This window comes from Phoca vitulina, unplaced genomic scaffold (assembly GCF_004348235.1).
Source record: "Phoca vitulina isolate PV1807 unplaced genomic scaffold, GSC_HSeal_1.0 scaffold2, whole genome shotgun sequence".
NCBI classification, from domain to species: Eukaryota; Metazoa; Chordata; class Mammalia; order Carnivora; family Phocidae; genus Phoca; species Phoca vitulina.
The window spans coordinates 11292861-11320306 of NW_022589705.1; the positions used below are offsets into that span (position 1 = coordinate 11292861).

The following is a 27446-nucleotide window of genomic DNA, read 5'->3' on the forward strand; positions in this document are numbered from 1 at the left end:
CGAGTCGATGAGGACGCGCGAGGCGCCCCGCGCCCGCTGAAGCGCTCGAGCGCCCCGGCAGGCGGCTCGCCATCTTTTTCAGCTGGCTGGGTAGGTGTCTTTCTTTCCCAGGCGCAGGCTGGCGACTGGGCCGTGAGTCGGCGCGGTCGGGTGTCTGTCCTGCGGCGGGCGGCGTGGGCGGGCGGCGGGCGCGGGGGAGGCCGCGGACGCTGCCCGGGGCGGGGGCCGCGCTCTCCGGGATTTCGGGGGGCCTCGCGGCGCTGCGGGTGCCAGGATGAGCGGGCGACTGGCCGCCTTATCTTCGGGTGTAGCGCGGCTGCTGTCGCGCGTTACACGGTTCAAAGAGCGGCCTAGGGAGAGGGACAGGCAAGTGCAAAGCCAGACCCGAGCGAACGCTGAATTTTTGTGGGCTTTAGTTATCTCGGAAAACTTTACGCAGAATTTGAGCAAACGGCGTCAGCGGAATAGCTCGGATTTGGTTGGAGTGAATTTTTTTGAAACTCTAAATCTGATTTGAATGTAAAAAAGTTAGAGATTCAGGTTTATGAGTGGGTGGTGAAAAACAATTCATATTTTGTCCGTGGCAGTGGTTATGAAAGTGTGGTCCCCAGATTAGCGTCATCATCCTCTGGGAAGCTGTTAGCGGTGCCCATTCTCAAGTTTGAGAGCCCCGGCTCCAGCCAACTACACATAGGCGAACGGACCAAATTGCAAACTCCTGACTTTTGTGCCATGCAACTTCTAGGTTAATACGGAATTTGACTCGTTAGTCTTGTCTTTCTCATACACGTGTAATTCATCGAAATCAGATACTTTTTTTTCTGTGCCGATTTCCACTCAGCTGGGACTTTCCTTGGAGATCTCAGTCTTTCTTGGTAGCTCTCCACTCAGTTTACTTGTTTTCCTAATCTGTAAAATGAAGATAACCGTACTACTACCGAGAGTTTTTGGAGAATTGAATGAATGAATGTATGTAACAGTTTTTGGCACATAGTAATCAAACACTGCTATTATTATATATAATTTTGATATTAGTGTCAAAACCTGAAATAGATGAGAAAGGTGATTAAAAAGTAAGAACTAGAGGAGAGAGCTTATTAGTAACTGCCAAGTAGTAGAATCACAGGTGCCCCCGTTAAACTAAACCAACACAGGATGGTTACTTTTCCTAAACACTTTGCTGCTCAGGGTGTGGTCTGTGGGCCAACATCTCTGCCATCACCAGGAGCTGTTAGAATTGCAGAATCTCAGGCCCACTTCAGACTTAATCAGAAGCTGTTTTTAACAAGATCCCGGGCGGGTTTAGATGCAGTTTTACTTGGAGGAAGTGTGAGATCAGCTGTAAGATTTCTCAAGGAGTTCCAGCCTTCAGTCAGTGACCAAGGGGATTTGGCAGGAGGACTTAAATTTGAGGCTGGTTCCACTTCTGCCTCAGGTCCTGGTCTTCCATCGTTTCTTCAGTTCCTAGTCCTGGATAAGTTCTGCATCTGCTGATCATTATTGGAGAAAGTAAGGTAGCTTAATAACATGACTGTGGGAGTCCTAGTCAAAACTCAGCTGCTTGAAGAGTTTTTGATTCATCTCCCTTTGTATAATGCTCCCTATAGAGCTGTTTTCCCAGATCTCTATTCCCCATCCTAGCTTCTTGACACACAGTGCCACTCCTGGCTTTCCAGTGGACCATTTCACCGTCTTCTTGATATCGGGTAGTAAAGTGAATTTTGTCAGCTTCTCTTCTTTTTGCTTTAGAACCTTTCTTTCCACCCCTCCTTACTCATTTCTGTTTTGAAGGAGTGTAAAACCTTGTTGCCTCTGAAAAGCCTTTTCTGTAGCCTTGATTTCATACGCTGCCATCTCAGAGCTTCTGCTCAGTTCAGAGACTCCCTTTATCAACTTAGTTCTTAATTTATATTTATATATATATATATATATATCCCACTCCCCCTGCTTGTGTTCCCTCTCTCGCTGGTCTCTCTGTCAAATAAATAAAATCTTTAAAAAAAAAAGAAAGAAAGAAATAGAATACTGTCAGTATCCCAGAAATCTTCCAGAGCTTTTTCCCTCATCTCATTCTTGATCTCAGAGGGAAAGATTTCAAGTAGTGTGTTCACCTGTAGTACTCTGTCTGGCGAAGTTTTCTTTTCTTCCTGGTTTGCTAAGTGCTTTAGTCATAAATAATTTATCCTGTTTCATTCTTTTTTTTTTTTTTAAAGATTTTATTTATTTATTTGACAGAGACACAGCGAGAGAAGGAATACAAGCAGGGGTAGTGGGAGAGGGAGAAGCAGGCTTCCCGCGGAGCAGGGAGCCCGATGTGGGGCTCGATCCCAGGACCCGGGGATCATGACCTGAACCGAAGGCAGACGCTTAACGACTGAGCCACCCAGGCGCCCCTTATCCTGTTTCATTCTTAATTTGGGGGGCCTTCTCTTTTTCTTAATGTTACTATGTGTTTATCAATTTTTTTTTAGTCATTTCAAAGAATTAACTTTTGGTTTTATCTTTATTACAAGTTTGTGTCCTAATTATTTTTACTCCTGTTTATTTTTTATTTTTTTTAAAGATTTTTTTTTTATTTATTTGACAGAGAGAGACACAGCGAGAGAGGGAACACAAGCAGGGGGAGTGGGAGAGGGAGAAGCAGACCCCCTGCTGAGCAGGGAGCCCGATGTGGGACTCAATCCCAGGACCCTGGGATCATGACCTGAGCCGAAGGCAGACGCTTAACGACTGAGCCACCCAGGCGCCCCTTACTCCTGTTTATTTTTGTATTGAATCCTTTCAGTGGTTCTTTTTCAGGCCTGAGGTAGTCTCCTGCTATGTGTGCACTGATCCGCACCTTGCTGAAGACTCAAGGGGGAGTGTTCTCAGACCAATTCTCTGACGCAGACTGGATGTCCTACAGTTCAGTTCTGACACTGTGTGCCCAAAATAGTGCACACCCTCACAAGTTAAGGGCAGAGTTCTATGTAGAACTGCTTCCATGACACACGTCTTGGGGTCCATCTGCACTAGTGACCGACTGGCTATAGATTAGGGGGATCCCACAACTCTGTCAGGTTGGATAATTCACTGGAATGACTTACTGGAAGAACTCCCTGAAAGCACTATACTTAGTTTTATTAGAAAGGATATAGATTGGGATCAACCAAATGAAGAGACACACAAGGGCAGTCTGTGGAGGAAGATGTGGAGTTTCTGTGTCCTTTCTTCATAGAATCCAGGCATGCCACTTTCCTGACACATCCATGTGTCACCAACCAGCTTCTCTGAGCCTCAGTGTCCAGACTTTTTACTGGGGTTTCAGTATGTGGGCATGACTGATTACATCACTGGCTGAGTGATTGAACTTGGTGACCACTTTCCTTACTTCCTTCCCCTGAGGTTTGATGGTTGAAAGTTCCAACCTTCTAATCATGTGCCTGGTCTTTCTCATGACCATCCCCAACCCGAAGCTACCTTGGGGCCCAGCAAAGTCATGTCAGTAGCATCTCATCACAAAAGACACTGCTGTCACTCAGGAAATTCCTATGGTATTTGAAGGAACTGGGGTCGAAGACCAGATATCCTTTTATATTGCAGGGACCCTCTGCAGATGTCTGGAGTTCTGTCTCTCTGCAGCTTTCTCTTGCCTCGGTCTCCCCAGATTCTCAGCTCTGTTTCCACAGGGGCTCTCTGGGCTCTGCCTGAGTTCCCTCTTCCTGTGCCCATGGCCTGGAAACTGTTAAGGCAGTAAGCTGGGGCAATGGAAGGGCTGTCTGTGTGTGTTTTCCGTTTTTCAGAGACCATTATACTTGCTTGCCTGGTGTCCAGTGTCTTGAAAGCTGTTGTTCCCTAGACTTTGTGCAGAGGTTTCGGTTGTTCGGGCAAGAGGGTACACCTGGCCCCTGTTACTTCATTTTGATCGGATGTAGGAGCCCTAGGAGTGCTTTGGAGTGTGGGGTTACTACGTCATCTTGACCTTCCTGCTGTTCTTTGAATGCTTCAAGTTTTCTCCCCGCTCTGATCTTTATGCTTGCTGTATCTACTCTTTGGATGTTCTTTTCCCAAGTCTTCCTAAGGTTTGCTTCTTATCATTTGTCTGCGTAAATGTTGTGGTTATCTACTGCTGTGTGACAAACCACCTCCAAGTTTAGAGGCTTTAAGCAACCATTTTATTATATTTCATGATTCTGTGGGCTTACGGATCTTGATTGGACTCATCTGCATAGTTCTTTTATTCCACATGATGTTGGCTGGGTCGCAAGTCTGTTACCATGGGATTGACCTGGGACTGCCAGGATGGCTCATTCACATGGCCGGCTGTTGATGTTGGCTGCCAGCTGGGAGCTTAGTGTGCCCTCTGCACATGGCCTCTCCGTGTGGCCAGGCCTTCTCACAGCATGGCAGCTGAGAGCAAAGAGCAGGCATTCCAAAGTAGAAGCAGCTAAACCTCATATAGGCCAAGCCAGGCCCAGAACCAACACAGCATCGCTTCTACCACAATATTTTGGCTAAATATTGTGAACCTATGTAAAACCTTTGCTTGTAAGAAGATGGTGACGGAAATTTCATCCATTTTTTTTTTTTAAAGATTTTATTTATTTGACAGAGAGAGACACAGTGAGAGAGGGAACACAAGCAGGGGGAGTGGGAGAGGGAGAAGCAGGCTTCCCGCTGAGCAGGGAGCCCGATGTGGGGCTTGATCCCAGGACCCTGGGATTGTGACCTGAGCCGAAGGCAGATGCTTAACGACTGAGCCACCCAGGGGCCCCTCATCCCATTTTTGAAAGAGGAATTGCATTCCACTGTTGAACTGGGCAAGGGCATATGACTGAGCACCTTGACGATGTGTCTGTGTTTTTAACAAAAATTGGACACTCTGCAAAAGGGACTTTCCTAGCAACTGACATACCTAGAAAACAATTATAAATTGTAATATCTTCCAATTATAATTCTTGGTAAACAACTGATGTTAGGTATCTTATACTTCCTCCTTTTTCTTATAAAAACCGCTTTTTCCCTGCAGTGGGCCACAATTTGGGTTGTTCCCCAAATTGCAATTCTAAACCCCAAATAAATGCTTTAATTTTACTTCAGTTTTTCCTCTTTTCATGGTTGACAGTGGTCACAGGGTCAGCCCAGATTCAGGACGAGGGACAATAAACTCCATCTCTCGATGGGGACTTGATGGAATTTGTGGCTATCTTTAATCTCCGAGGCCTTCCCTAAAATACTCAACATTGCCTAATCCATCCTGCCATTGTCCTGCTTTATTTTTTCATAGGGTGTATCTGAAATTATATCTGTTTTTTTGTCAGCTTATGTCTCATCTTGTCCCCTGCCCCCATGTGCCCCTCCCCACCATGTATCTTCTTAAAACCTGGCTGGGCTAGTTTCCTGGTATCCCTGTCAGCTAAGACAGTGCCCAATACCCAGTAGGTATTTAGTAAATGTTGAACAAATGAATGCTGAACTTTTCCCCAACACCATGTTCTCCTTCTGAATTTCTTTTGAAGTTAATAATACCACCTTGTTGTTGTTGGTCAGCCTAGAAATCTTGGCCATGCTTACCATCTTCTCCTTTCCTTACGTGCATTCTGTGGCTGAGGCCTGTAGAACTAATCTTCAGAACGCAGTTCAGCCTCCTTTGGCTAGTTCACCCTCCTTGTAGGACTCTCTGAGTCCAGTTTTTCCCTCATTCTGTACACTTAGTGCTACTTTTATTTTCCCCCAATGTGGCTCCCACGCGTTCAGAGCTACTGTTAGCAGATGAGGTTGGCCGTGGGCCTCGTCACCCCAGCCTATCTTGTCATGCAACCATCTCCCGGCCCCGCCACGTCCATCCTCGAATTTACGGTTTCGAAGGTTCACTTTGCTCCTTTGCCTCCTCACCTTGCCCTCTTAGCATGTTACCCACACTTCCCTGTCTGTTTCCCATGCCCGTTCCTCCATGAAGTGGTGCCAGTTTCTCCCAGTCAGATGAGTTTGCTTCATCCTTTGAACCTCTAAAACCCTGTGAATCCCTGTGTGGCTTTGACCATTTGCATTTGCTGCTTGACATTTATTGCATGTCTCTCCTGCACCAGCCACCAGGCTAGGTGTTGGTCTTGGAGAGGTGGAGGGGGCAAGATGGAGAGTCGTCACGATGGTGAATTCCGATTGGAGTAGGATGTTACTTTCCCCTGGAAAAGTTCACGTCATAGCACAGTGGTTTTCTACCCTTGCTGTGTATTGGAACCACCTGAGGCGCTTTAAAAATCCCAGCACCTGGGTCCCACCCTTAGAAATTCTGATTTGCTTGATCTGGGATGTGGCCAGAAGATTGAGACTTTTCGAAGCTCACCAGGTGATTCTAATGCACAGCCAAGATTGACAGCCACTGTGTCAATGGGAGAGCCTGACCAATACGTGGCTAATTTCATTGTGTGTTGTGCTAGACGAATAAACAGAGCACGCTGGGAGCATAAAGGAGTGTGTAATACAGCCTGGAGTTACTTTTTTTTTGAGATTTTATTTATTTGTCAGGGAGAGAGAAAGAGAGCACGTGAGCACAAGCATGGGGAGCAGCAGAGGCAGAGGGAGAAGCAGACTCCTTGCCAAGCAAGGAGCCTGATGCGGGACTTGGTCTCAGCACCCTGGGATCATGACCTGAGCCGAAGGCAGACGCCTTAACCAACTGAGCCACCCAGGTGTCCCTGGAGTTACTTTTATTTTTACATTATTTTTACTTTCTCACTTGGGAATTCCCTTACCTGATTTTTATTCATGTTAAGTATAAGACAGGCTGTCCAAAAGAACTTTCTGCAATGATGGAAATGTTGTAGATCTGCCCTGTCCACTGTGGCAGCCACTAGCCCCATGTGGGTGTTGAGCACTTGAAATGCAGTTAGCGTGAAGAAGGAACTGAATTTTTATTTATTTTTTATTTTTTATTTTTATTTTTTTTAAAGATTTTATTTATTTATTTGAGAGAGAGAGAATGAGAGACAGAGAGCATGAGAGGGAGGAGGGTCAGAGGGAGAAGCAGACTCCCTGCCGAGCAGGGAGCCTGATGCGGGACTCGATCCAGGGACTCCAGTATCATGACCTGAGCCGAAGGCAGTCGCTTAACCAACTGAGCCACCCAGGCGTCCCAGGAACTGAATTTTTAATTTTATTTAATTTTAATTAGTTTAAATTTAAATAGCCACATATGCTTAGTGGCTACTGTATTGGACAGTGTCGAATAGAGGCGGTATTAAGTATTGAAATGATTTGACAGTGTTTCTGCAGAGGCTTAGATGAAGCAAGTTATTTTCTCTGAGTGGTTTGGGAGTTCAGTCACCTTGTTTGAATGTTAATTTTATACATTTCTTATTTTCCATGTGTTAAAAAAAAATTGGGGGGGAGAGGGTTTGGTTAAATACCTCTTCTTTTTTATTTTATTTTTTAAAAAGATTTTATTTATTTATTTGACAGAGAGACAGCAAGAGAGGGAACACAAGCAGGGGGAGTGGGAGAGGGAGAAGCAGACTCCCCGATGAGCAGGGAGCCCAGGACCCTGGGACCATGACCTGAGCCGAAGGCAGCCACTTAACCGACTGAGGCACTCAGGCGCCCCAATACCTCTTCTTGTTTAAAGCAGTTTTACTGAGCAACGATTCACGTACTAAACTATTCACTCATTTAAAGAGCACAATTCATGCAACCATCACCACAGTTTTAGATCATTTTTCATCACCTCAAGAAGAAACCCTGTACCATTTTAACTGCCAGCCGTCTGTTCTGTTCCCAGCCCTGAGCACCTACTAATCTACCGTCTGTCTCTGTAGATTTGCCTGTTCTGGACATTTCATATAAATGGGATCCTGTACTATGTGGTCTTTGCTGCCTGGCTTCTTTCACACAGCACAGTGTTCTCAGGGTTCATCCATGTTGTAGCACGTGTCAGTACTTCATCCATTTTTATGCCTGGTACTCTCCCATTGTATGGATATGCCACATTTTAGTTATCTGTCAGTTGATAGACATTTGAATTTTCTTTTTGGCTGTTGTGAATAATATGGCTGTAAACATTTGTGTACAAGTTTTTGTGTGGATATGTGTTTTCATTTCTTGGGCGTAAGCCTAGGAATGGAATTCTGAATCCTGTGAAAAGTTCCTATATTCTTTTTGTCTCAGCACAAATGTGTGTGTATGTGTTTAAATGTGAATACCATTTTACTGAGTATTTTTATTTCAGTTATTATTCAGTAAGAAAACATTATCTTAGCACTAGAAGGAAGTAGTTTTTATTACAAAACCATTTCTTCTAAAAATAATTGTATTTTATTATGTCTATTAAAATTTTTTTTAGCCTTCATGCAGGATGCTGTATTCTCTGCTCCTTTGTGAATGTCTGTGGTTGATAACCGGTTATGCTCATGATGATGACTGGATTGACCCCACAGACATGCTTAACTATGATGCTGCTTCAGGAACAATGAGAAAATCTCAGGTATTAAAAAAAATGCATGTGCATGTACATAAGACCTTATCGGTCCTATAATGGAAATAGTGTACTTCTGTTACTGTTTCTCGCAGAGCTTCCAGAGTCAAGAGTCATGTACCAATGACTAGCAGCCACGTAGAATATCTCCCTGACTTTTAGTCTAAGATGATTTCAACCCCACCTGCTTATTTCTGTGTTGAATATGAATGTAAAGCCCGTCGAGCCGCCAGCTAAGTTGATTTTAGTTCTTAGCTAGTATATAAATTTGAGACTCTTTTTTGGTTCAACACAGATGAATTATGACAAAGTCATAAAATGATGAAGTCAACTTTTAGTCTTCATTAACTTTAGGTTATTTTCACAGCTGAACTATAAAGAAATAAAATCTCTGTTTTGCTTTAGGTAAAACATGGTGTATCAGAGAAAAAGGAAGTCAGTCCTGACTTGTCACATGCTGATGAATTGTTGGAATGTTATAGCAAACTTGATTCTTTAACTCATAAGGTTTGAATTTTTTTTAATTCATGAATTTTATATTTATAGTGTGTTAAATTGCTGTTTCCTGTCTTTGCTAACATATGTGTTTCTGTGTGTGTATTGTACAATTTATATATAATTTTTTTCTTTAGTTACTCTAGCCTTGTCTTCTCTTTCATTACTCTGGCCTTGTCTTTTTTTTTTAATAGTACTTTTATTTTCCAGTAATAACATTTATCTCACCATGTTGTAATTCTTTCTTTACCAGACTGAACATTTCTTGGGACAAGGAATACGGGTTTTTTTCTTTTTTAATATTTATTTATTTGAAAGAGACAGACAAGGATAGCGAGAAGAGAGCATGAGTGGAGAGGAGAGGTAGAAGCAGGCTCCCCGCTGAGTAGGGAGCCTGATGCGGGACTCGATCCCAGGACCCTGGGATCATGACCTGACCTAAAGGCAGATGCTTAACCGGCTGAGCCACCCAGGCGCCCCAGGGACAAGGAATACGTTTTATTCATTTTTGATTCTCTATCACCTTTCACAGTGCTGGATCATAATAGACTCATAACAAAGGCAGCCCATGAAGAAATGGGCCTGTGACCACCTGATGAACATGAAGGAAAAGCCACCACACATACTAAATTATAATAATCCCTTATATTTGCAAGAGTAATTCTTATGTTCATCATTTATCCAATCTTTTTATTTGTGTGGCTGAAGTGGAGTTTATGAGAAAGGAAATAAATCAAGATTGTTAAGGGGTTTAAATGCATGTTGAGGGGTGGGAACCGGTCTCTTGGCTGTGGAGGCTATCAGCTGGTGGCCCAGTGGAGGGGGCTTCAGAAGGAGAGGGGTGGCAGAGGTCCAGCAATGCCAAATGCTCCAACTGGGGCAGTGACAGGTACTGAAGAGGAAAGTGTTGGATTTCTCCAAGGTGGAATAGGCAAATTTGGGTAGCTGAGGGAGGAGGGAAAAGGGATAGAGTGAAGGAGGTTTCCAGCTTGAGAGACTGGGGGAGCTTGTGAACGGAGATACAGAGATCTCAGATCTCAATTCCAGATCTGTCAGCACTGCTGTGGTTCTTACCAGGTGTGAATGCTGTCTCACCCGAGTGCTAGCAAAGAAATGCTTGGATAAAATTTGCCTCAGTTTAACTGTGTTTTGTAGTATCATGAGCTTGTTTGGCTGCACACTAGGAAATACAGAAATTCTTCATTCCGTTCTTTGCATCTTGGGCTCAGCATTGTAAAAGTATGATTGATAAAATGGAGTCTTGAATTTTTGTTTTACAAAACATTCTCAGGGCGCCTGGGTGGTGCAGTCTGTTGGTTTCCGCTTAGGTTGTAATCTCAGGGTCGTGAGATCGAGCCCTGTGTCGGCTCCATGCTCAGTATGGAGTCTGCTTGGGACTCCCTCTCCCTTTGCCCACCCCCAAAATAAAGAAATAAATCTTAAAAAACAACAACAACAACAAAAAACCACACACAAAAAATCACACACACAACATTCTCTTAAAGGGGCACCTGGATAGCTCAGTTGGTTAAGCATCTGACTCTTGATTCTGGCTCAGGTCATGATCTCAGGGTGGTGAGATTGAGCCCCATGTAGAGCTCCATGCTAAGTATGGAGCCTGCTTAAGATTCTCCCTCTCCCTCTGCCCCCCCCCCCACCCCTTGCTCGTGCTTGTGTATGCTCTCTGTCTCTCTCTCTCAAAAATTCTCTTGAGAAATTTAAAGAGGTTTGTAAACCTTGCCTGCAAGCGGAGGAAACTGCCATGTGACTTTTCAAGGGTCCTTCTCTCTTAAGTCTGTGTGTGATACTCAGTTGTCATGTTTATCATCTGAAGCCCATTTCAAATGCTAACTCAATTCATGGTTCATACTTCGTTAGAAAATAAAAGTTGGTTATCACAGGTTCTAATGCTTTGCAAAGAGAACCCACAGAAGGTAGGACGGTCTACATTTTCATATAGTTGATAATCGCAAGCTCGTATTACCTTGATCTTGATGGGGCCACTAGGCTAGAAACTTGACCCTTACATGAAACTTTGATGCTATCTAATGTTGAATTTGTTTTGTAATTACAGATCGATGAGTGTGAAAAGAAAAAGAAGGAAGACTATGAAAGTCAAAGCAATCCTGTTTTTAGGAGATACTTACATAAGATTTTGATTGAAGCCAGAAAGCTCGGACTCGTGAGTGTTGGTGTGATACTAATCAGTGTGGTGGATATTTTCATTATTTATTAATTTCAAATGGGGGGAGGTGCCTTAAACTTGCTGTTTGAACTTTACTAAACAGTTGGAAATTTGACACATTCATGACTTGGCAAAGAAATTCTGTGCTGGCCCTTGTTTTCTACCACTTGCACACTTTCTTATTCATATGATGTAAGATCATTCTGTGCTGAGAAAAAGAACAGTGTGCTTTAAGTAGTCCCTCCCACCACCCGGAAGCTTTTTACTGTGGCAAGGGCTACTTCATAGAATTGCATATCATGTGCATATTTTTCATAATTAATGTTAAGATTCCATTTTTTAGAGTCCTTGTTTTCACTCTGTGGAGTCAAACATCAAGAAAACTTAAGGGGTGGGTGCCTGGGTGGCTCAGTCGTTAAGCGTCTGCCTTCGGCTCAGGTCATGATCCCAGGGTCCTGGGATCGAGTCCCACATTGGGCTCCCTGCTTGGCGGGAAGCCTGCTTCTCCCTCTCCCACTCCTCCTGCTTGTGTTCCTGCTCTCGCTATCTATCTCTCTGTCAAATAAATAAATAAAATCTTAAAAAAAAAAAAAACTTAAGTGTTAGATGAATATTTAATAATCCCATCTTACTTTGGAAGTGAAAGAGCAGATGTTCTCATACATGCATCCTTTAATTCAAGTCTTTTAAGCGTGTATGGGATAAGGACACAGAGCGCCAAAAAATTCCTATGATGGAGATAATGGGCAATATTTAGTTGAAGGTTTTTTTGTTTTGCTTTCTTTAGTTCAAGGTTTTTTAAAAATCGTAATGGATGACTGCTTTTTCATGTTAGCTTTCATGTTAACTTGTGATGTTACATGACACTTTGTTTTTTTTCTGATTTTATATTTGCTTTTATGTAAGTATCTGTATTTTTATAAAAGAGAAACATTTTTCTGTTTGTGTTAACTGGTTAACGAATGTAAAATGTTTATAGTGATTTTGCTAACCTGAACTCACGCTAATAAAGATAGTTATAAATATCATGTTTGTTCACGGACACTCCAATTTGACTGCCTTTTAAGATCCTTTTTTTGGGGGGCACCTGGGTGGCTCAGTCAGTTAGGCGGCTGCCTTGGGCTCAGGTCACGATCCCAGGGTCCTGGGATCGAGCCCCGCATCGGGCTCCCTGCTCGGCGGAGAGCCTGCTTCTCCCTCTCCCTCTGTCTGCCGCTCTGCCTACTTGTGCTCTCTCTCTCTCTGTTAAATAAATAAATAAAAATCTTAAAAAACCAAACCCTTTTTTAAAAAAATTTGTATTACTGTGTATTTTAGGCTAGTTGAAAATAAAGTCAGCAAATGGAAAATCATAAATGAATCAAAATAAGCAGTTGATGCTCATTATTTGTGGATTCCATATTTGCGAACTTGCGTACTCACTAACCTTATTTTATAACCTCAAAGTCAATACTTGGGGAGCTCTTGCGCCGCTCTCGGACATGCGCAGAGCATTTGTGTTGCCTGGTGTGCCCATTCCCAGCTGAGGCTGAGCACGGCCGTGTTCTGCCTTCTTGTTTCAGCTCTCAGACTATAAACAAGTACTTTTTCATGGTTTATTTAGTGCTATGTATTTCACACTTTTGATGTTATTCGGCTGTTTAAAATAACTCCCACGAGTAGTGCTGCCTAGTGCCTCTGAGCCGTGAGAAGGCTAGGATGTGCCTTCCAGGGAAAATACCCACGTTAGATAAGCTCTGTGCGGGCAGGAGTTACAGTGCTGTTGGCTGTTCCGAGTTCAGTGTTAATCAAAAATATTAAATAAGGTATCTTTAAATAGAAACACATAGAAGGGTTATGTATTGCCTGCCTGATGAAAATGGTAGGAACGCACCCCCGGATTTCCTGTGGGAGCTGTAGTTCAGGTGTTTGTTAACTAGTGTCCGCGGTGACGGCCTCGAACAAACTGTTGCCAGTAGTAAGAATCAACTGTGGGTAAGATGCACATTATCTTGTTTGCATAGAGTTTTATATTTTTGAAATGTTTTTCACATGTATGATCTGTTTTTTATGTTAGACACATAGGTGGATAGTAGTATTTTTATTTTATACTTGTGAAATATGAACCACATATATATTTAGTTCCAAATCGGCTTTTGTCTTGAAGTGTTTCTCTTTTCTGTTTTGTTCTGTTTTGTTTTTTGGGCAAATTTAATTCAGCCTGAAGAAAACAAAGATGATATGCATTATGATGCTGAGATTATCCTAAAAAGACAAACCTTGTTAGAAATACAGAAGTTTCTCAGTGGAGAGGATTGGAAACCAGGAGCCTTGGATGATGCACTAAGTGATATTTTAATTAATTTTAAGTTTCATGATTTTGAAACATGGAAGTGGCGATTTGAAGACTCCTTTGGAGTGGATCCATATAATCTGTTGATGGTAAGATGGGACAAGGGGGACATAAGTAACAGCTCATTTATTTTATTTTATTTTTTTTAAGATTTTATTTATTTATTTGACAGAAAGAGACACAGCGAGAGAGGGAACACAAGTGGGGGAGAGGGAGCAGCAGGCTTCCCGCGGAGCAGGGAGCCCGGTGCGGGGCTCGATCCCAGGACCCTGGGATCATGACCTGAGCCGAAGGCAGACGCTTAATGACTGAGCTACCCAGGCGCCCAGTAGCAGCTCATTTTTAAAAATGCTTTAAAAACTCCACCATAGAACCCTCCTACACTGTTGGTGGGAATGCAAGCTGGTACAGCCACTCTGGAAAACAGTATGAAGGTTCCTCAAAAGGTTGAAAATAGAGCTACCCTACGACCCAGCAATTGCACTACTGGGTATTTACCCCAAAGATACAAATGTAGTGATCCAAAGGGGCACCTGCACCCTAATGTTTATAGCAGCAATGTCCACAATAGCCAAACTATGGAAAGAGCTGAGATGTCCATTGACAGATGAATGGCTACAGACGATGTGGTCTATATATACAATGGAATACTCTCAGCCATCAAAAAAAAAAAAATGAAATTTTGCCATTTGCAACAACGTGGCTGGAACTAGAGGGTGTTACGTTAAGCGAAATAATAAGCCAGTCAGAAAGACAGTTATCTCTCGCTGATATTGTAGAATTTAAGAAACAAAACAGGATCATAGGGGAAGAGAGGAAAAAATGAAACAAGACGAAACCAGAGAGGGAGACAAATCATAAGAGACTCTTAATTATAGGAAACAATCAAAGGGTTGCTGGAGGGGAGGGGGTTAGGGGGACGGGGTAACTGGGTGATGGTCACTGGGGAGGGTCTGTGATGTAATGAGCACTAGGTACTATATAAGACTGATGAATCACTGACTTCTACCTCTGACACCGATAATACATTATATAGGTTAATGTAAAAATTAAAAAAAAACCCCTCCACCGTAGTTACGTTAACCCGTGCGCAGACGCTTCTGTTTCCATGGCCGTGCAGCAGAATGGCACAGATGCTGCTGCGTGTCTGAGACCAGTTCTTTCGTTTCTGCTGAGGATTATCATTTCTCGGCGGGAATGGTGGCTTGGCAGTAACCCTGCTCTCCGCTTCTTCCTGTTTTCGAGGTGCTTCTGTGTCTGCTCTGTATCGTGGGATTAGTCGCTACCGAGCTGTGGACGTATGTGCATTGGTACACCCAGTTGAGACGTGTGTTATTCATCAGTTTCCTCATCAGTTTGGGATGGAATTGGATGTATCTATATAAGGTATTAAATAGGTGGGAGGTTTTCATGTTTTTCAGTGTTACTTCATGATAACAGAAGACCTCAGTGCCTTTAGAGGAGCGTATAACCTTGCCTCTGATCAGAGATGCCGGATTGTCATCTGGCAGCCGCTCACCTGTCCCTGGTGTTTCGGGTCCCTGACCAGTTTGGTGCAGGCCTATTTCCCTAACCCAGTTTCTCATGGGTAGCATCTGGGTGGCTAAATCAGAATAGAGCTAGGTGGATGCATTTTAAAAAATTCTATGTAGGTAGTTTAAGGTATGTCCTTTTATTCTTTGCCAGAAAGGATATCAAAATGTTATTTTTTAAAGTTAGGTTATTTTCTGAATATGAAAGTGCTATGTTGATAGTAGACGATTTAGAAAAGATAGAAAGTTATACAGAGAAATTTGATTTTTTTAAAAAGATTTTATTTGAGAAAGAGCAAGCAGGAGCGGGGGAGGGGGAGGGGCGGAGGGAGAGAGAGAATCCTCGAGCAGGCTCCCCACTGAGCAGGGAGCCCAACGTGGGGCTCGATCCCAGGACCCTGGGATCATGACCTGAGCCAAAGGCAGATGCTTAACTGACTGAGCCACCCAGGTGCCCCAGAAATTTGATTTCTTTTTTTTAATTACCTATAATTTTGTCACCTAAAGATAATTGCTGTCAATATTTTGAGGTATTTCTTTCCGATTTTTTCCTAAATTTTAATTCTTTCAAAATTGGGATCATGCTGAATATAGAAAGTCAAATGAAGCACTACTGTTCCTGTTGAAATAGCATTGAAGGACAATTTTAGATCTTTCTAGCAGGGTGAGTCAAGTGGCAAAATATTTTTGATGAATTTATCTGATTAAATCATTGTGATATATCCTTAACCTTTTGCTCTAAGTTCTATAGCTTCTAGAACTAATTGTTTGCAAATTAAAGGAAAAAAGTTTGGTTGAATATTGTTATCTCAGCAATTTCCCCCAGGGCTTGGACATTTAAAAAATATGTTATCTTTATATAGGCCACTTGTGCTGAAAACTATCCAGAACAAAACACCATTTTATTTTTTATTTATTTATTATTTTAAAGATTTTACTTATTTGACCGAGAGAGACACAGCGAGAGAGGGAACACAAGCAGGGGGAGTGGGAGAGGGAGAAGCAGGCTTCCCGCCGAGCAGGGAACCCGACGCAGGGCTCGATCCCAGGACCCTGGGACCATGACCTGAGCCGAAGGCAGACGCTTAATGACTAAGCCACCCAGGCGCCCCACAAAACACGATTTTATCATGAATTGTGAAAGAAAATGAGAAGTAGTCATTTAATATATACAACTATATTTTTGGGTGTGGTATGAATTATATTTGAACTGATTTTTTAAAATAATCCTTTTTAGGGCGCCTGGGTGGCTCAGTTGGTTAAGCGACTGCCTTCGGCTCAGGTCATGATCCTGGAGTCCCGGGATCGAGTCCCGCGTCGGGCTCCCTGCTCTGCGGGGAGTCTGCTCCTCCCTCTGACCCTCCCCCCTCTAATGTGCTCTCTCTCTCATTCTCTCTCTCTCAAATAAATAAATAAAATCTTTAAAAAAAAAAAAAATAAAAAATAAAAAAAATAAAATAATCCTTTTTAGCACAAAGGTTTGCCTTTCTCATCAAAATTACTTACAAAGAAGGAAGCTATAGTTCTTTATCCTCACTCGTTGCATTAAGACTGTGCTTTGCCATGAGTGGAAAAGAGCTGCTATTTAGAAATGTTTTGGGGCGCCTGGGTGGCTCAGTTGGTTAGGCGACTGCCTTCGGCTCAGGTCATGATCCTGGAGTCCCTGGATCGAGTCCCGCATCGGGCTCCCTGCTCGGCAGGGAGTCTGCTGCTCCCTCTGATCCTCCCGACCCTCCCCCCTCTCATGTGCTCTCTCTCTCTCAGTCTCTCTCTCTCAAATAAATAAATAAAATCTTAAAAAAAAAAAAAAAAGTTATTAGAAATGTTTTTGTTTTTTTCCTACTAAAAAACCGTGAACCGTCTGGTGTCTGGTGAAGATAGGTTTTGAAGTCAGGGTTTTGGATGTGTAGACATAACTTCATGTCCGCAGCTGCTCACAGCTCCCTTTTGGTGTTGCTCAGCTCGCGTTCGCGCAGCATCAGGCCGAGGTTGCCAAGCTGGAGCCGTTGAACAATGTGTGTGCTGAGAAGATGGACTGGATTGGAAGCCTCTGGGGTAAGGGGTCGGTTTGCTGGGCCTCATTTTGAATAGAATTTCCGGGAAGGAGAGAACATATTAGTAATTACAGAGAAATGAGAAAATGCTGGAAGGAGGCTTTCCGTGACTGAGTCCTCAGTGTCAGAAGAAGATGCGAGAAGAGGCAGGGTTCAGACCCGGCCGCTCGTGCTCCCATAACCTCATGGGGAGGGACTAGGAACGGTGTCTTTGTCAGCTCCCGTAGTGCTGCCGTCTCCTCCGTCGGTCGGTGACGGAGACGGAGCTCATCTTGTTTGTCTGGTCCTTAGGAAGGGGGTCCAGCGTGTGCATTAAAGAAGTGAATCAGTGTTTATATGAATTAAGATCCATCTTAGACTTAATCTCCTTATACTGACTTATGAAATGTTAAGTTGTAGCTTTACTACACATTTTTTTTCCCTAGGAGGAAAGTTCTTTAACTTTTTTCCCCTCACAGACTGTATATACATTGTCACTACTGTTGGCTGCCTTTAGTTCTGTGTATCTAGCAGTAGGAATGGTTTAGTGTTCAAGGGCACTTTATAAATGCAAGTCCGTAAGAACGGACCCAGAATAGAATCCTTGCGGATTGTACAAAACAGGGCGTCCATATTAACGGTTCTTTAAGTTGTGGGAACTAACCCAATCTGGCCTCGCTTCCTGGCTACAGGGGACATCTGAACGCCTTCTCTAGCTCAGGCTAGTATGTAATGTACATAAACCTGATTTAGAAAAATTGGGAGAACTAGTAATGTTCTTTATCTTGTAAAGTAACGGATTTTTTAAATTGAAAATTTACTGAGATAATTCTAGATGCACAGGTAGTTGTAAGAAGGAAAACAGATCGGTGTACCCTTTCCCCATTTTCCCCCAGTGTAAACGTCTTATACGGTTACAGCAGTGCGATCTCATAGCCAGGATATCAACTTGCATATAATTCAGTGATCTCAGATTTCCGTGGTTTTATTTGGATTCATTTGTGTGTGTAAAGAACAGTTTTTAATACTTAACCTTTTAGAAAATTTCATAAAATATAATATCTACATAAGACTTGTCTAATTTGAAGAGATTTTTAAGATAAACATTTTGGACATAAGATGAAAAATTTTTAAATCCGTATTACAGGGAGTCTGTTTGTACCAGCATTTAAAATTGGTTGGTGATGGGGACAGGGACAAAACCAAAATGCTGTCTTATTTGGGAATGAAATGTGACTTTTTTTTTTTTAATGACTCAGTGTTTTGTCTATTTCTCTAAATAGAATTGTTGAGAAGTTCATGGACCTATAAGGATGACCCATGCCAAAAATACTACGAGCTCTTATTAGTCAACCCTATTTGGTTGGTCCCACCAACAAAGGTATAGAATACATTTGTAAATGTTACTTACACAAAGTGAATCAAAAATTTCTTGTATTTATTTAAAGTTATTAGTGTTTTTTACAGTCATTTTGCTAATAATAAACCCTTGTTCTAGAAAAAATACTTCCATTACACAATGATTTTCACATTAAAACATTTTAATTGATTTTTTTTAAAGATTTTTTATTTATTTGACAGAGCGACACAGCGAGAGAGGGAACACAAGCAGGGGGAGTGGGAGAGGGAGAAGCAGGCCTCCTGCGGAGGAGGGAGCCCGATGCGGGGCTCGATCCCAGGACCCTGGGATCATGACCTGAGCCGGAGGCAGACGCTTAACAACTGAGCCACCCAGGTGCCCCTCATTGTCTTTTGAGGGAAAAGTTAAGTTGCTGTTATCTTTTGTTTTAGGCACTGGCGGTTACATTCACCAACTTTGTCACGGAGCCACTGAAACACATTGGGAAAGGAGCTGGAGAATTTATTAAAGAGTTCATGAAGGAGATCCCAGTATTACTTCACATTCCAGTGCTGATCATTATGGCATTAGCTGTCCTGGTTAGTTTACAGCACGGTTGACTATTAACAGCGCTTGTAGAAAAAAAGGCAGTTCTAAAACTTAGATTTTTTGCTGTTGTAAATCAGGCTAAATTTTGCTTAACGGTATGAGAAGATGATTTTTAAGTGATACAGATTTATTTATACTTACATGTATATTCCTTTAAGCAAGAAAATGATTGTCAAGTTTGACTATAGATGTCATGGCAGTGACTTAGAATAATATTTTTCTAAATTTGTTCTTCAACTTGGTGAATTAATATACATGAAATCAGTTGTTTTTGTCCTCTTTGAGAAAGGGGGCCTTCTTATTTCAGTCTGAGTTTTTGCAGCACTAAGAAGGGAAGAGCATTGGCTTTTTCACAGAATCAAATTGGGATGTGGAAGAAGGTGAGTTACTGAGAAACAGTTGGGGAATCCAGGAACAGACATTTGTTAAGAAGAAACATTATTCATCATTCATCTATGGTCTCTTCAGCTTTTTTTATTGATTTTCGGCCCTTACTCTAATAAAGCAGTTGTCACTTAAAAGGTTAAAGAACCCAGATGTGCCACGGGAAAAACCAGGTTTGCATTTGTGAAGAAATTAACCTATTTAAAGTTTATAACTTTAAATATTTTCAGCGTCTATTTTCTCTGATGGGTGTGAATATACACAACATGGGAGCAGTTATCAGACAGTACCTTCCAATTTAAATTATTAAATTAAAAAGGATTTTCTTCCCTAAGGATACAAAATTTACTACACTTTATTCACTTTGAAATTGTTCCTATTTTGGTTTTGTTTTTTGGCTTGTGATTACAAGAGTCCGGTTTAGGGGTATGGTTTTGTTAGGTGATATTAGTTGTATAATAGTGCAGATTTTCCTTGACTTATGGGATTACGTCCCAATAAACCCACTGTAAGTCGAAAATGGATATACTACACCTAGCTTCCAGGACATCGTAGCTTAGCCTAGCCCACCTTAAACATGCTCAGAATGCTTATGGTAGCCTGCAGTTGGGCAAATTCATCTAACACAAAGCCCATTCTATAACAAAATGTCAAATATCTCACATAGTTCACTGAATATTGTACTGAAAGAAACAGAATGGTTGTGTGGGTACGGAGTGGTTGTGAGGGTAGGGGTTGTTCACCCTCGATACCCAGTGGCTGACCAGGATCTGCCCTGCCCAGCATCACCAGAGAGGATTGGACCCGAAATCGTTAGTCCAGGAAAAGATCCAAATTCTAAATTTGAAGTACAGTTTCTACTGCACGCACTATCACTTTCTTAGCATCGTGAAGTCTAACAGTTTTAAGTTGAACCATCGTAGGTGGGGGACTGTTTGTAGTTAGTCTCTGAAGCTGAAATTATAAGCAAAAACCCATCATCTCTTCTTCATCTGCCTTAGAAAAGGACTTTTACTGCTTCTGTCTTTAAATAGTTTGTCCAGCACAGTGATTTTCAAACTTTTTGTTTTTAGGACCCTTTTGCCCTAACTGCAGACCACAAAAACAAAAAAACAAGAAAACCCCCCAAAAAACAAACAAAAAAACTGAAGACCACAAAGAGCCCTTGTTTATAGTGGTTTTATTTATTGATATTTACCATATTAGGAATTAAAACTAAGAAAAATTTCAAATACAAGTTTACACAAGCACACAGTCGACGAGCCAGTAGAGTGAAGAAGTCATTCCAGCCCCAGAAGACTCCACCATACACTCAGAAGGGAAGAATAAAAAAGACTAAGGTCTTTGAAGTATGAAAAGTTTGACCTCACAGAGTCCCTGAAACTGTCCCAGGGATCCCCCCCAGGGGTCCCTGGGCCACAGTTTGAGAACTGCTGCCTAGTTTTTCTCATGAAATGGGATTCAAAGCCTGTTGAATTTTGGTTGTCGCTAAGGCCGTTTGTATTTGTAGAAAAGTTACCCTACATGAGAATGCTGATGTAATGATGTGTGTAACACTAATTTTTAGCATTTACCTTATATGGTGGGTGTGAAAATAGACATCTGATGAACAGTTATCAATTAGTACCTTCCAATTTAAGTTTCTAGGTTTTAGCCAAACTGACCTTGTTACAATTCAGTGAAAGGGTGTTCAGCTCATTGAAATGTCTACTTATCACTTCATGATTTCTCACATTTTGTTGGCTACTCTGGCCTAGTGTTAATCTAAACAAGAGATCACAAATGAAACAACAGTGAAATAAACATGTTTATGTCTCCAAATGCCATTAAGTCAAGTTAGGTAATTTTGCTAGCACCCTGAATAATTTCATTGCAAGTCAGCCATTAAATACTATATATTTCTTTCTTTTCCTTCTAGAGTTTCTGCTATGGTGCTGGAAAATCAGTTAATATGCTGAGACATTTAGGTGGTCCTGAAAGAGAACCACCCCGGGCACTTGAGCCAGCTGATAGAGGACGGCTGCAGGCAGTTGGTGATAGACCCCATGGTGGAGCAGGTGATGCACGTTTCCCTTATAGAGGCCACATCAGCCCCTTTGAGCAAGGCCCTTATGACAGAACATATGAGGGTAGAAGAGATGGTATGAGAGAGAGAGATGTTGACTTGATACCTAGGACTGGCACCAAGAGCCCCGAAGTGCTCCGGCCATGCGATGTACCCCAGACAGAGGCGAGGGAGCGTCCCACGGTGGTACCCAGTGTAAGTCAGCAATTGTTTCTTTTGCCGTCCTTCATGTAGGCCTGCCTCCGTGCTTCCTGTAAAGCTTCCGGTTAGGCGATTCTTCTCTTTTACCTGCCACGGTTAATTACATCATTCTTAATATAATTGTTTATTCTGTTTTCTGGCCAAAAGTTCAGCCTTCTCAGAAGAACTAAAACGAGATTTAATTTTTATGTTAAATCCTATTTAACGGTAGTTAGAACAGGTAGTAATTCATACGAAATTTCATAGGAAACCAAGTAATCGTGACTGAAATTTCTGCCTTTGAAGAGCTCAGAGAAAAGTCTTCACTGAAGGCCCGGAGCCTGGGGGAACCTGCAGGAGACCCCTAAAGGCTCAGCTGGGTGGGAGAGTGGGTGGGGAGGGGTCACACACCCCGCTTTCCCAAATCCTTGGCATCATTGGCTAGACTCTACTTTCTACCTGCAGAATGCTGAGGTGTTTTTTCTACGTTATTGGCCATTTAAAGGGACATTTCCGTTTTTGTTTGAGAGAGGAATTTACATTGTCATTTGCAAAGTTTAAGTTGTAACTGTAAACCTTTGAGAAACAGTTGTGAGCACAGTAGAATCTAGAAAATTAGAATCCCTTCCCATGGAGTTTCTTATAAGAATAAACATACCTGCATACATCTAAAAAATTTTCAGATGTTCTTTTCATTTAATAGTTAATGGTAATGCACCACTCATCTCAAACTCTCCAGGGACTTCTCATCTCACTTAAAGGGAAAGCTACTTATCTCGGTGGCCCAGGGCTTCCTTGATCTGTCCACAGTCCACCTCCGTTAGTACATGGATTTCTTCTCCTCCTATGCTCACTCTCCTTCAGCCACAAGGGCCTCCTCACTATTCCATGAATTAGAACCTTTTTACTTGCTGTTCTCTGTCTAGAACGCCGAAATGTGGTTCATTTCTTTAAGTCTTTACTCCTGTATCACCTTTCACATTACCCTAATTTAAACAGTCGTCTGACCCCAGCTTGGTACTTTGTTAATTTGTTGCTTGATTGTCTCCCCAAGCAAAATGGAAGTTCCAGTGAGGGCAAGGGTTTTTGTTGGTTTTGTTCCTGCTGTTTCCCCAGTACCTGGAACTGAATACAGGCTCAGTAAATATTTGTCGAATGAATTATTCTCACCAGGCAAGAGGAGTTAGCAGTACTGGTCCCCAGTCCTCTTGCCCTCTCCTAAAGCTGGGTCGCTAGACCACCTGGAATATCCTGAGTGCCCCCACTCCTCCGTGCAGGGTTCTGTGAGGCTTACTAACATTTACATAATTACAGCACAGCACTGGAGCTGGGATTTGAAGGAGTTGAGAATTTGATAACAGATTTGCATAGGAACTTGTTAAACGTGTTTGATGACTGAATCTTCACATTATGTTAATTAAAAAATTAAAATGTCATTCTCTACAGCATAAATTACCTGTTTTGGATACAAAGCCCAAAGAATTTGGTGGAATCCAGGGAGAAAGCACACTGCCAGAAAGCAGTACCGAAAGCAGCCAGTCTTGTAGGCCTGTCTCTGGCCCAGACACATCAGAGAAGGTGGAAGGTTCACCTGCAGAGGAAAAGGCCCAGCTCGGGACTGATGCCAGAGGCAGCCCAGAGGAAGGCAGCGCGTCCAGCCCAGCCAGTGGTGGGAAGGATCTGGAGAGTGGCCCATGTGGCTAGAGGAGCACAGCCTCGGACCACAGCTCAGAGGTCATCTTTGGGTTTTGTAAAGTATACTCTTCACAACTATTTGCTCTTCTCTACAAATATTCTGACATTTACTACCCTACATGTGCCAACTTAAACATGAATATTTTTATTGACCGTCAGAACTAACGAATACCCATGTATTTCTGTTTAATTTTTATCTTTTGTGTAATTTCATTTTCATATTGGTACCTCCTGTGGAGTTTGTGGTGTTGATTTTGGAACAGGATCTCATAGATGAACATATGGCAAGCATCACTGATTTCAGATAAGAGGTCAGTTTGAATCAGGAAACATGGAAAAATAAGTTTTATGGTTCACATGCATATATAGGAACCAACTAGCCGACAGGTGTGTTGCCTAGTGGACATCCTGTAATACCTACTTCAGTTAATGATTTGTTAGTTGTGCATTGGATTTGATATGTTTCCAAAAGTGGTAGGTACTCAAACTATTTTAAGGAAAGTCCACTGTCGTAAGCTTTACCCTTTTCATGCACTTCAGCGTCTTAACTGCAGTCACGGAGTCTGGGTCCCCTTGTCTCTGCGGAGGCTGCCCCAGCTCATCATGGCTTCGTTGTTGCGAATCCTGCCTCCATCGCTCAACTCTTCCAGTGCTGACTGGGCCTGCTTCCTTGTCGCCCCTTTTTACCCTCAGCTAAGACAGACCTAAAGATGGCCAGGAGAATTTAGTTACCACAGTTTGTTAATCGGTGATCTTGGTCTTACATAGTCAGTAGACGGAGAATAGCTTTACCCTTTCCCCACCAAATACATACTTTACACATTGGTCGAGTACATTATTTTTGCTAAACAGCGTAATTTCTCTATGTCCCTGGTTAAGTATAAAAAAATGCCATTGCCAATTAAGATTTTAAAAAATTACCTCAGCAAGAGGATGTAAAATTTATTATTATTTTCTAGTTTAATATTGCAAACATCTTTAGTAATTCATCAGAAAGGTAGTAGTTCTTTCCAGAAAAAGCAACAGGATTTTATAGAAAAATTTGCAACACAGTAGGTATGGGACAAATGAACTAATGCAAGGATGCCTGCAGCTTGGAGTAGATTCGTGAACATCGGTGCATATTAAGTCCTCCCTGAGGGCCAGACCTGTTCACACTAATTGGTAAATATGTGCCCAGGATGGTAGTTGTCCTCTGAGCTGTGACAGGATTCTGAAGAGCAATGAATGCCTCAGGTGACAGACTAACTGTGAGAGTGGAGTTAATGCTGTTTGAACTCCTAACTGCTTTTTATCCAAAAATGAATCTGTAAAGAATTAAGTAGAATTTCATCTTTGTATTCTCTCATTACAGATAGCCGTTTGGGGATGCAGTCCACTTGGACAGCTAGCGAGGCAACATACCACTGCTGTTGAATGATGACGGCAATTTAGGGAAGACACTAAAGCAGACCGAACAGATCAAGGCCAGTTTATAACTTGGTGAAATAGACTTGTTTATTGTCCAGCCCATATTTATCATTAGAATCAAGAATTTTAGCAACAGGCTTTTAGGAAAATCAGAATTGGGTAGACAGCTTTATAAAAGCAGTGTTTAAGTGGAATAGATAATGTTGAATGTTTACAGGGTCTAAGAACTATTGTATACACAAAATAAACACCTATTTTTACATTATTGTAATTTGATATGCTGTCTTTGCTCATTGAATATGCTGGTAAGAAAAAAACCCCATGATACTTACGTGCAGTTTTTAAAAGGATGTTGTCTAGGACGTTCTATTGTATATGTAATATATAAGACGTAAGATGATCCGGGTGTTAACTGAGTACTTTTGACAAAATTTGATCTTAGAACCAAGAATAATCTTTTTTTCCCCTGAGCCTTTGATGTGATTCCAGATCGAGTAACTATCTTTCTATTTTATTTTTGTGAACACTGGCCATTTGGAGAAGTGGTTCTCACTGCCCACCAAGTCACCTGAAGGATTTTTAGAAAGAACAGAGCCCCAGATACCATCCCAGCTGTGCAGAATCAGAAGCAACCAGAGGTGAATGAGTTGCCAACTTGTTCTGGGTATGGGCATTTGCGTTCTAGAATTCACCCTTAGACTAGGCTCTACTCTATCCCATCTTACTGTGTTCTTTTCCTAAGCTAACTTTATGTCATGTCCTATTCTATACCCTTGTAAACTACCTTCAGTTTCTGGGAGGGGGAAGGAAGGCTTAATGGTGACTGAGGGCTTAAACTTAGATCTTTCATATTTAAATTTTGTGAGTTTTCATCTGTTTTCTATTTTCAAGGCCTAGGTTCTTGATATAACCACATGAGTTTTCGGGGTGTTTTTTTTGTTTTGTTTTGTTTTGACATTAGGTCTTAAAAAATTTTACACCAGTGTTTTGTAACAGAAGGTATAATTTTAAGCCACACACACACTTTAAAATTAAAGGGCCCAAAACATGCTGAAAGTTTATTTTAAGAGTTTTTATAATGGCTTCGAACTAATAACATACTGAAAATATGACTTTCTTAACAGAAAAAAGATCTAGATTTTTTAAATAAGACTAACTTTTTTACACATTGGTCAGGTAAGTTATTTTTACTAAACAGCAAAATTTCTCACTACATCCATGGTTCAGTATAAAAGAATGCCATTGTCAATTAAGATTAAAAAAAATTATCTCAGCAAGAGGATTAAATTCTAGTCTAGATTCATTTATCTTCCTACTTTACAAACTCTAGGTAAAGGAATCTAACAAGTTGCCAAAGAACACAATCCCGAGCCTTAATCACAAAAGTTGATGAAGCACCTTTTATAAGACCCCTCCACCCTGCAACAAGTGCGTGTCCAGAGGAATGTTAATATCATACTACTAAAGGTTAAATATTTACATCATTCTAGAACATTTTAAGCTGTATTACAGTGCTATAATTTCTCCTCTTAAGGAAAAAGTAATAGATTGAATTTCCCTGCAGTGTTCTGAAAGGAAATAAGGTCGTTTTAAAAAAATATCCATAATAACTAGTGGTTTGCTTATTTTTTTCCTGTATTTTTAAATTCCAACAAAGCATTACTTTGCAAAAGGCCCTTCAGTTCAAATTCAGTGTCTCTGTTTTGATCTCGTTGTAAAAGAACTCTCTGTTCATCCATTCTTTTTGCCTGAGAACGTAAAATCAAGCTAAAAAAGTCCTCATCTGGTACTGTTGGTCCCTTTGTGGCAGCAGGTGGTGGAGCACATCTTTGATCATCTAATCTGGACCCCTGAAAATGGATGAGAGAGATTAAAACACAAATACTTCATTAATGTTTGTCATCACAAGAAAAAAAACTTTTTTTTTGCCTCGTCTCAGAAATTTAATCTTCAGACCTGAAACCTGATAAAACTTTTGCCATTGGGACGCCTGGGTGGCTCAGTCGTTAAGCGTCTGCCTTCGGCTCAGGTCATGGTCCCAGGGTCCTGGGATCGAGCCCCGCATCGGGCTCCCTGCTCATCGGGGAATCCGCTTCTCCCTCTCCCTCTGCCTGCCACTCTGCCTACTTGTGCTCTCTGTCAAATAAATAAATAAGATCTTTAGAAAAAAACAAACTTTTGCCATGACTTACATAATCAGAATCTAGCAAGTATTATGTAGAAGTGTAACATCATGGCTTTGGTAAGATTAATTAAGATACAAGGTCAAATATTACAGAGTAAGCACTGGCAAATACAACTTCTCAAATCCTTAGAATGTTAGGTACAAAAACCCTGCAGCGCTACCTTACAGATTCTGTGTCAGGCCAGGGGTCAGCAAACCGGAACCCACTTTCTGGGAGGGGCCATTTGGAGAAGTGGTTCTCACTGCCCACCAAGGCACCTGAAGGATTTTTAGAAAGAACAGAGCCCCAGATACCATCCCAGCTGTGCAGAATCAGAAGCAACCAGAGGTGAATGAGTTGCCAACTTGTTCTGGGTATGGGCATTTGCGTTCTAGAATTCACCCTTAGACTAGGCTCTACTCTATCCCATCTTACTGTGTTCTTTTCCTGTTTTTGTACATAACGTTTCCTTTTCATTTCACCACAATGCTCATTTGTTGATGAACTACATGTGGCTGCTTGCCAGCTACAACAGCAGAGTTGAGCAGTTGTGACAAAGACCATGGGGCCTGA

The 27446-nt window shown here is 41.8% G+C and overlaps 2 protein-coding genes across 9 annotated transcripts in view; one reads left to right on the plus strand and one right to left on the minus strand.

Moving 5' to 3' along the window:
- CLCC1 (chloride channel CLIC like 1) lies at nucleotides 1-26124 on the plus strand. Of its 5 annotated transcripts, XR_004301544.1 has the most exons (13): nucleotides 7-90; nucleotides 8318-8458; nucleotides 8855-8956; nucleotides 11019-11126; nucleotides 13329-13550; nucleotides 14707-14847; nucleotides 16955-17048; nucleotides 18310-18407; nucleotides 18818-18964; nucleotides 21277-21618; nucleotides 23050-23337; nucleotides 24653-25372; nucleotides 26039-26124. XR_004301544.1 is itself a non-coding variant. In XM_032422168.1 (12 exons), the coding sequence occupies exons 2-11, from the start codon at nucleotides 8330-8332 to the stop codon at nucleotides 23305-23307; spliced, it is 1641 nt and encodes a 546-aa protein (XP_032278059.1). In that variant the 5' UTR covers nucleotides 1-90; nucleotides 8318-8329; the 3' UTR covers nucleotides 23308-23337; nucleotides 24653-25777. The 5 variants fall into 5 exon arrangements, 4 of the variants coding, with proteins under 4 accessions (XP_032278059.1, XP_032278051.1, XP_032278068.1 ...); XM_032422168.1 differs by lacking the exon at nucleotides 26039-26124 and having other exon boundaries at nucleotides 1-90; nucleotides 24653-25777; XM_032422144.1 differs by lacking the exons at nucleotides 7-90; nucleotides 26039-26124 and adding an exon at nucleotides 112-132 and having other exon boundaries at nucleotides 24653-25777.
- Nucleotides 25866-27446, minus strand: part of GPSM2 (G protein signaling modulator 2) — a 58229-nt gene continuing 56648 nt past the window's right edge. For all 4 annotated transcript variants that reach the window (XM_032422133.1, XM_032422125.1, XM_032422107.1 and 1 more), the window contains one exon: nucleotides 25866-26558. In XM_032422133.1, coding sequence (XP_032278024.1) covers nucleotides 26331-26558 — 228 coding nt within the window. In that variant the 3' untranslated portion in view covers nucleotides 25866-26330. The remainder of the gene's footprint in view (nucleotides 26559-27446) is intronic.

Coding starts and splice junctions, on each gene's coding strand:
- CLCC1 (XM_032422168.1), top strand. CDS start 8,330: ATGCTGTATTCTCTGCTCCTTTGTGAATGTCTGTGGTTGATAACCGGT. Junction 14,848..16,954: donor ATTGGATGTATCTATATAAG/GTATTAAATAGG, acceptor GGTGTTGCTCAG/CTCGCGTTCGCGCAGCATCA. Junction 18,408..18,817: donor GGTTGGTCCCACCAACAAAG/GTATAGAATACA, acceptor CTTTTGTTTTAG/GCACTGGCGGTTACATTCAC.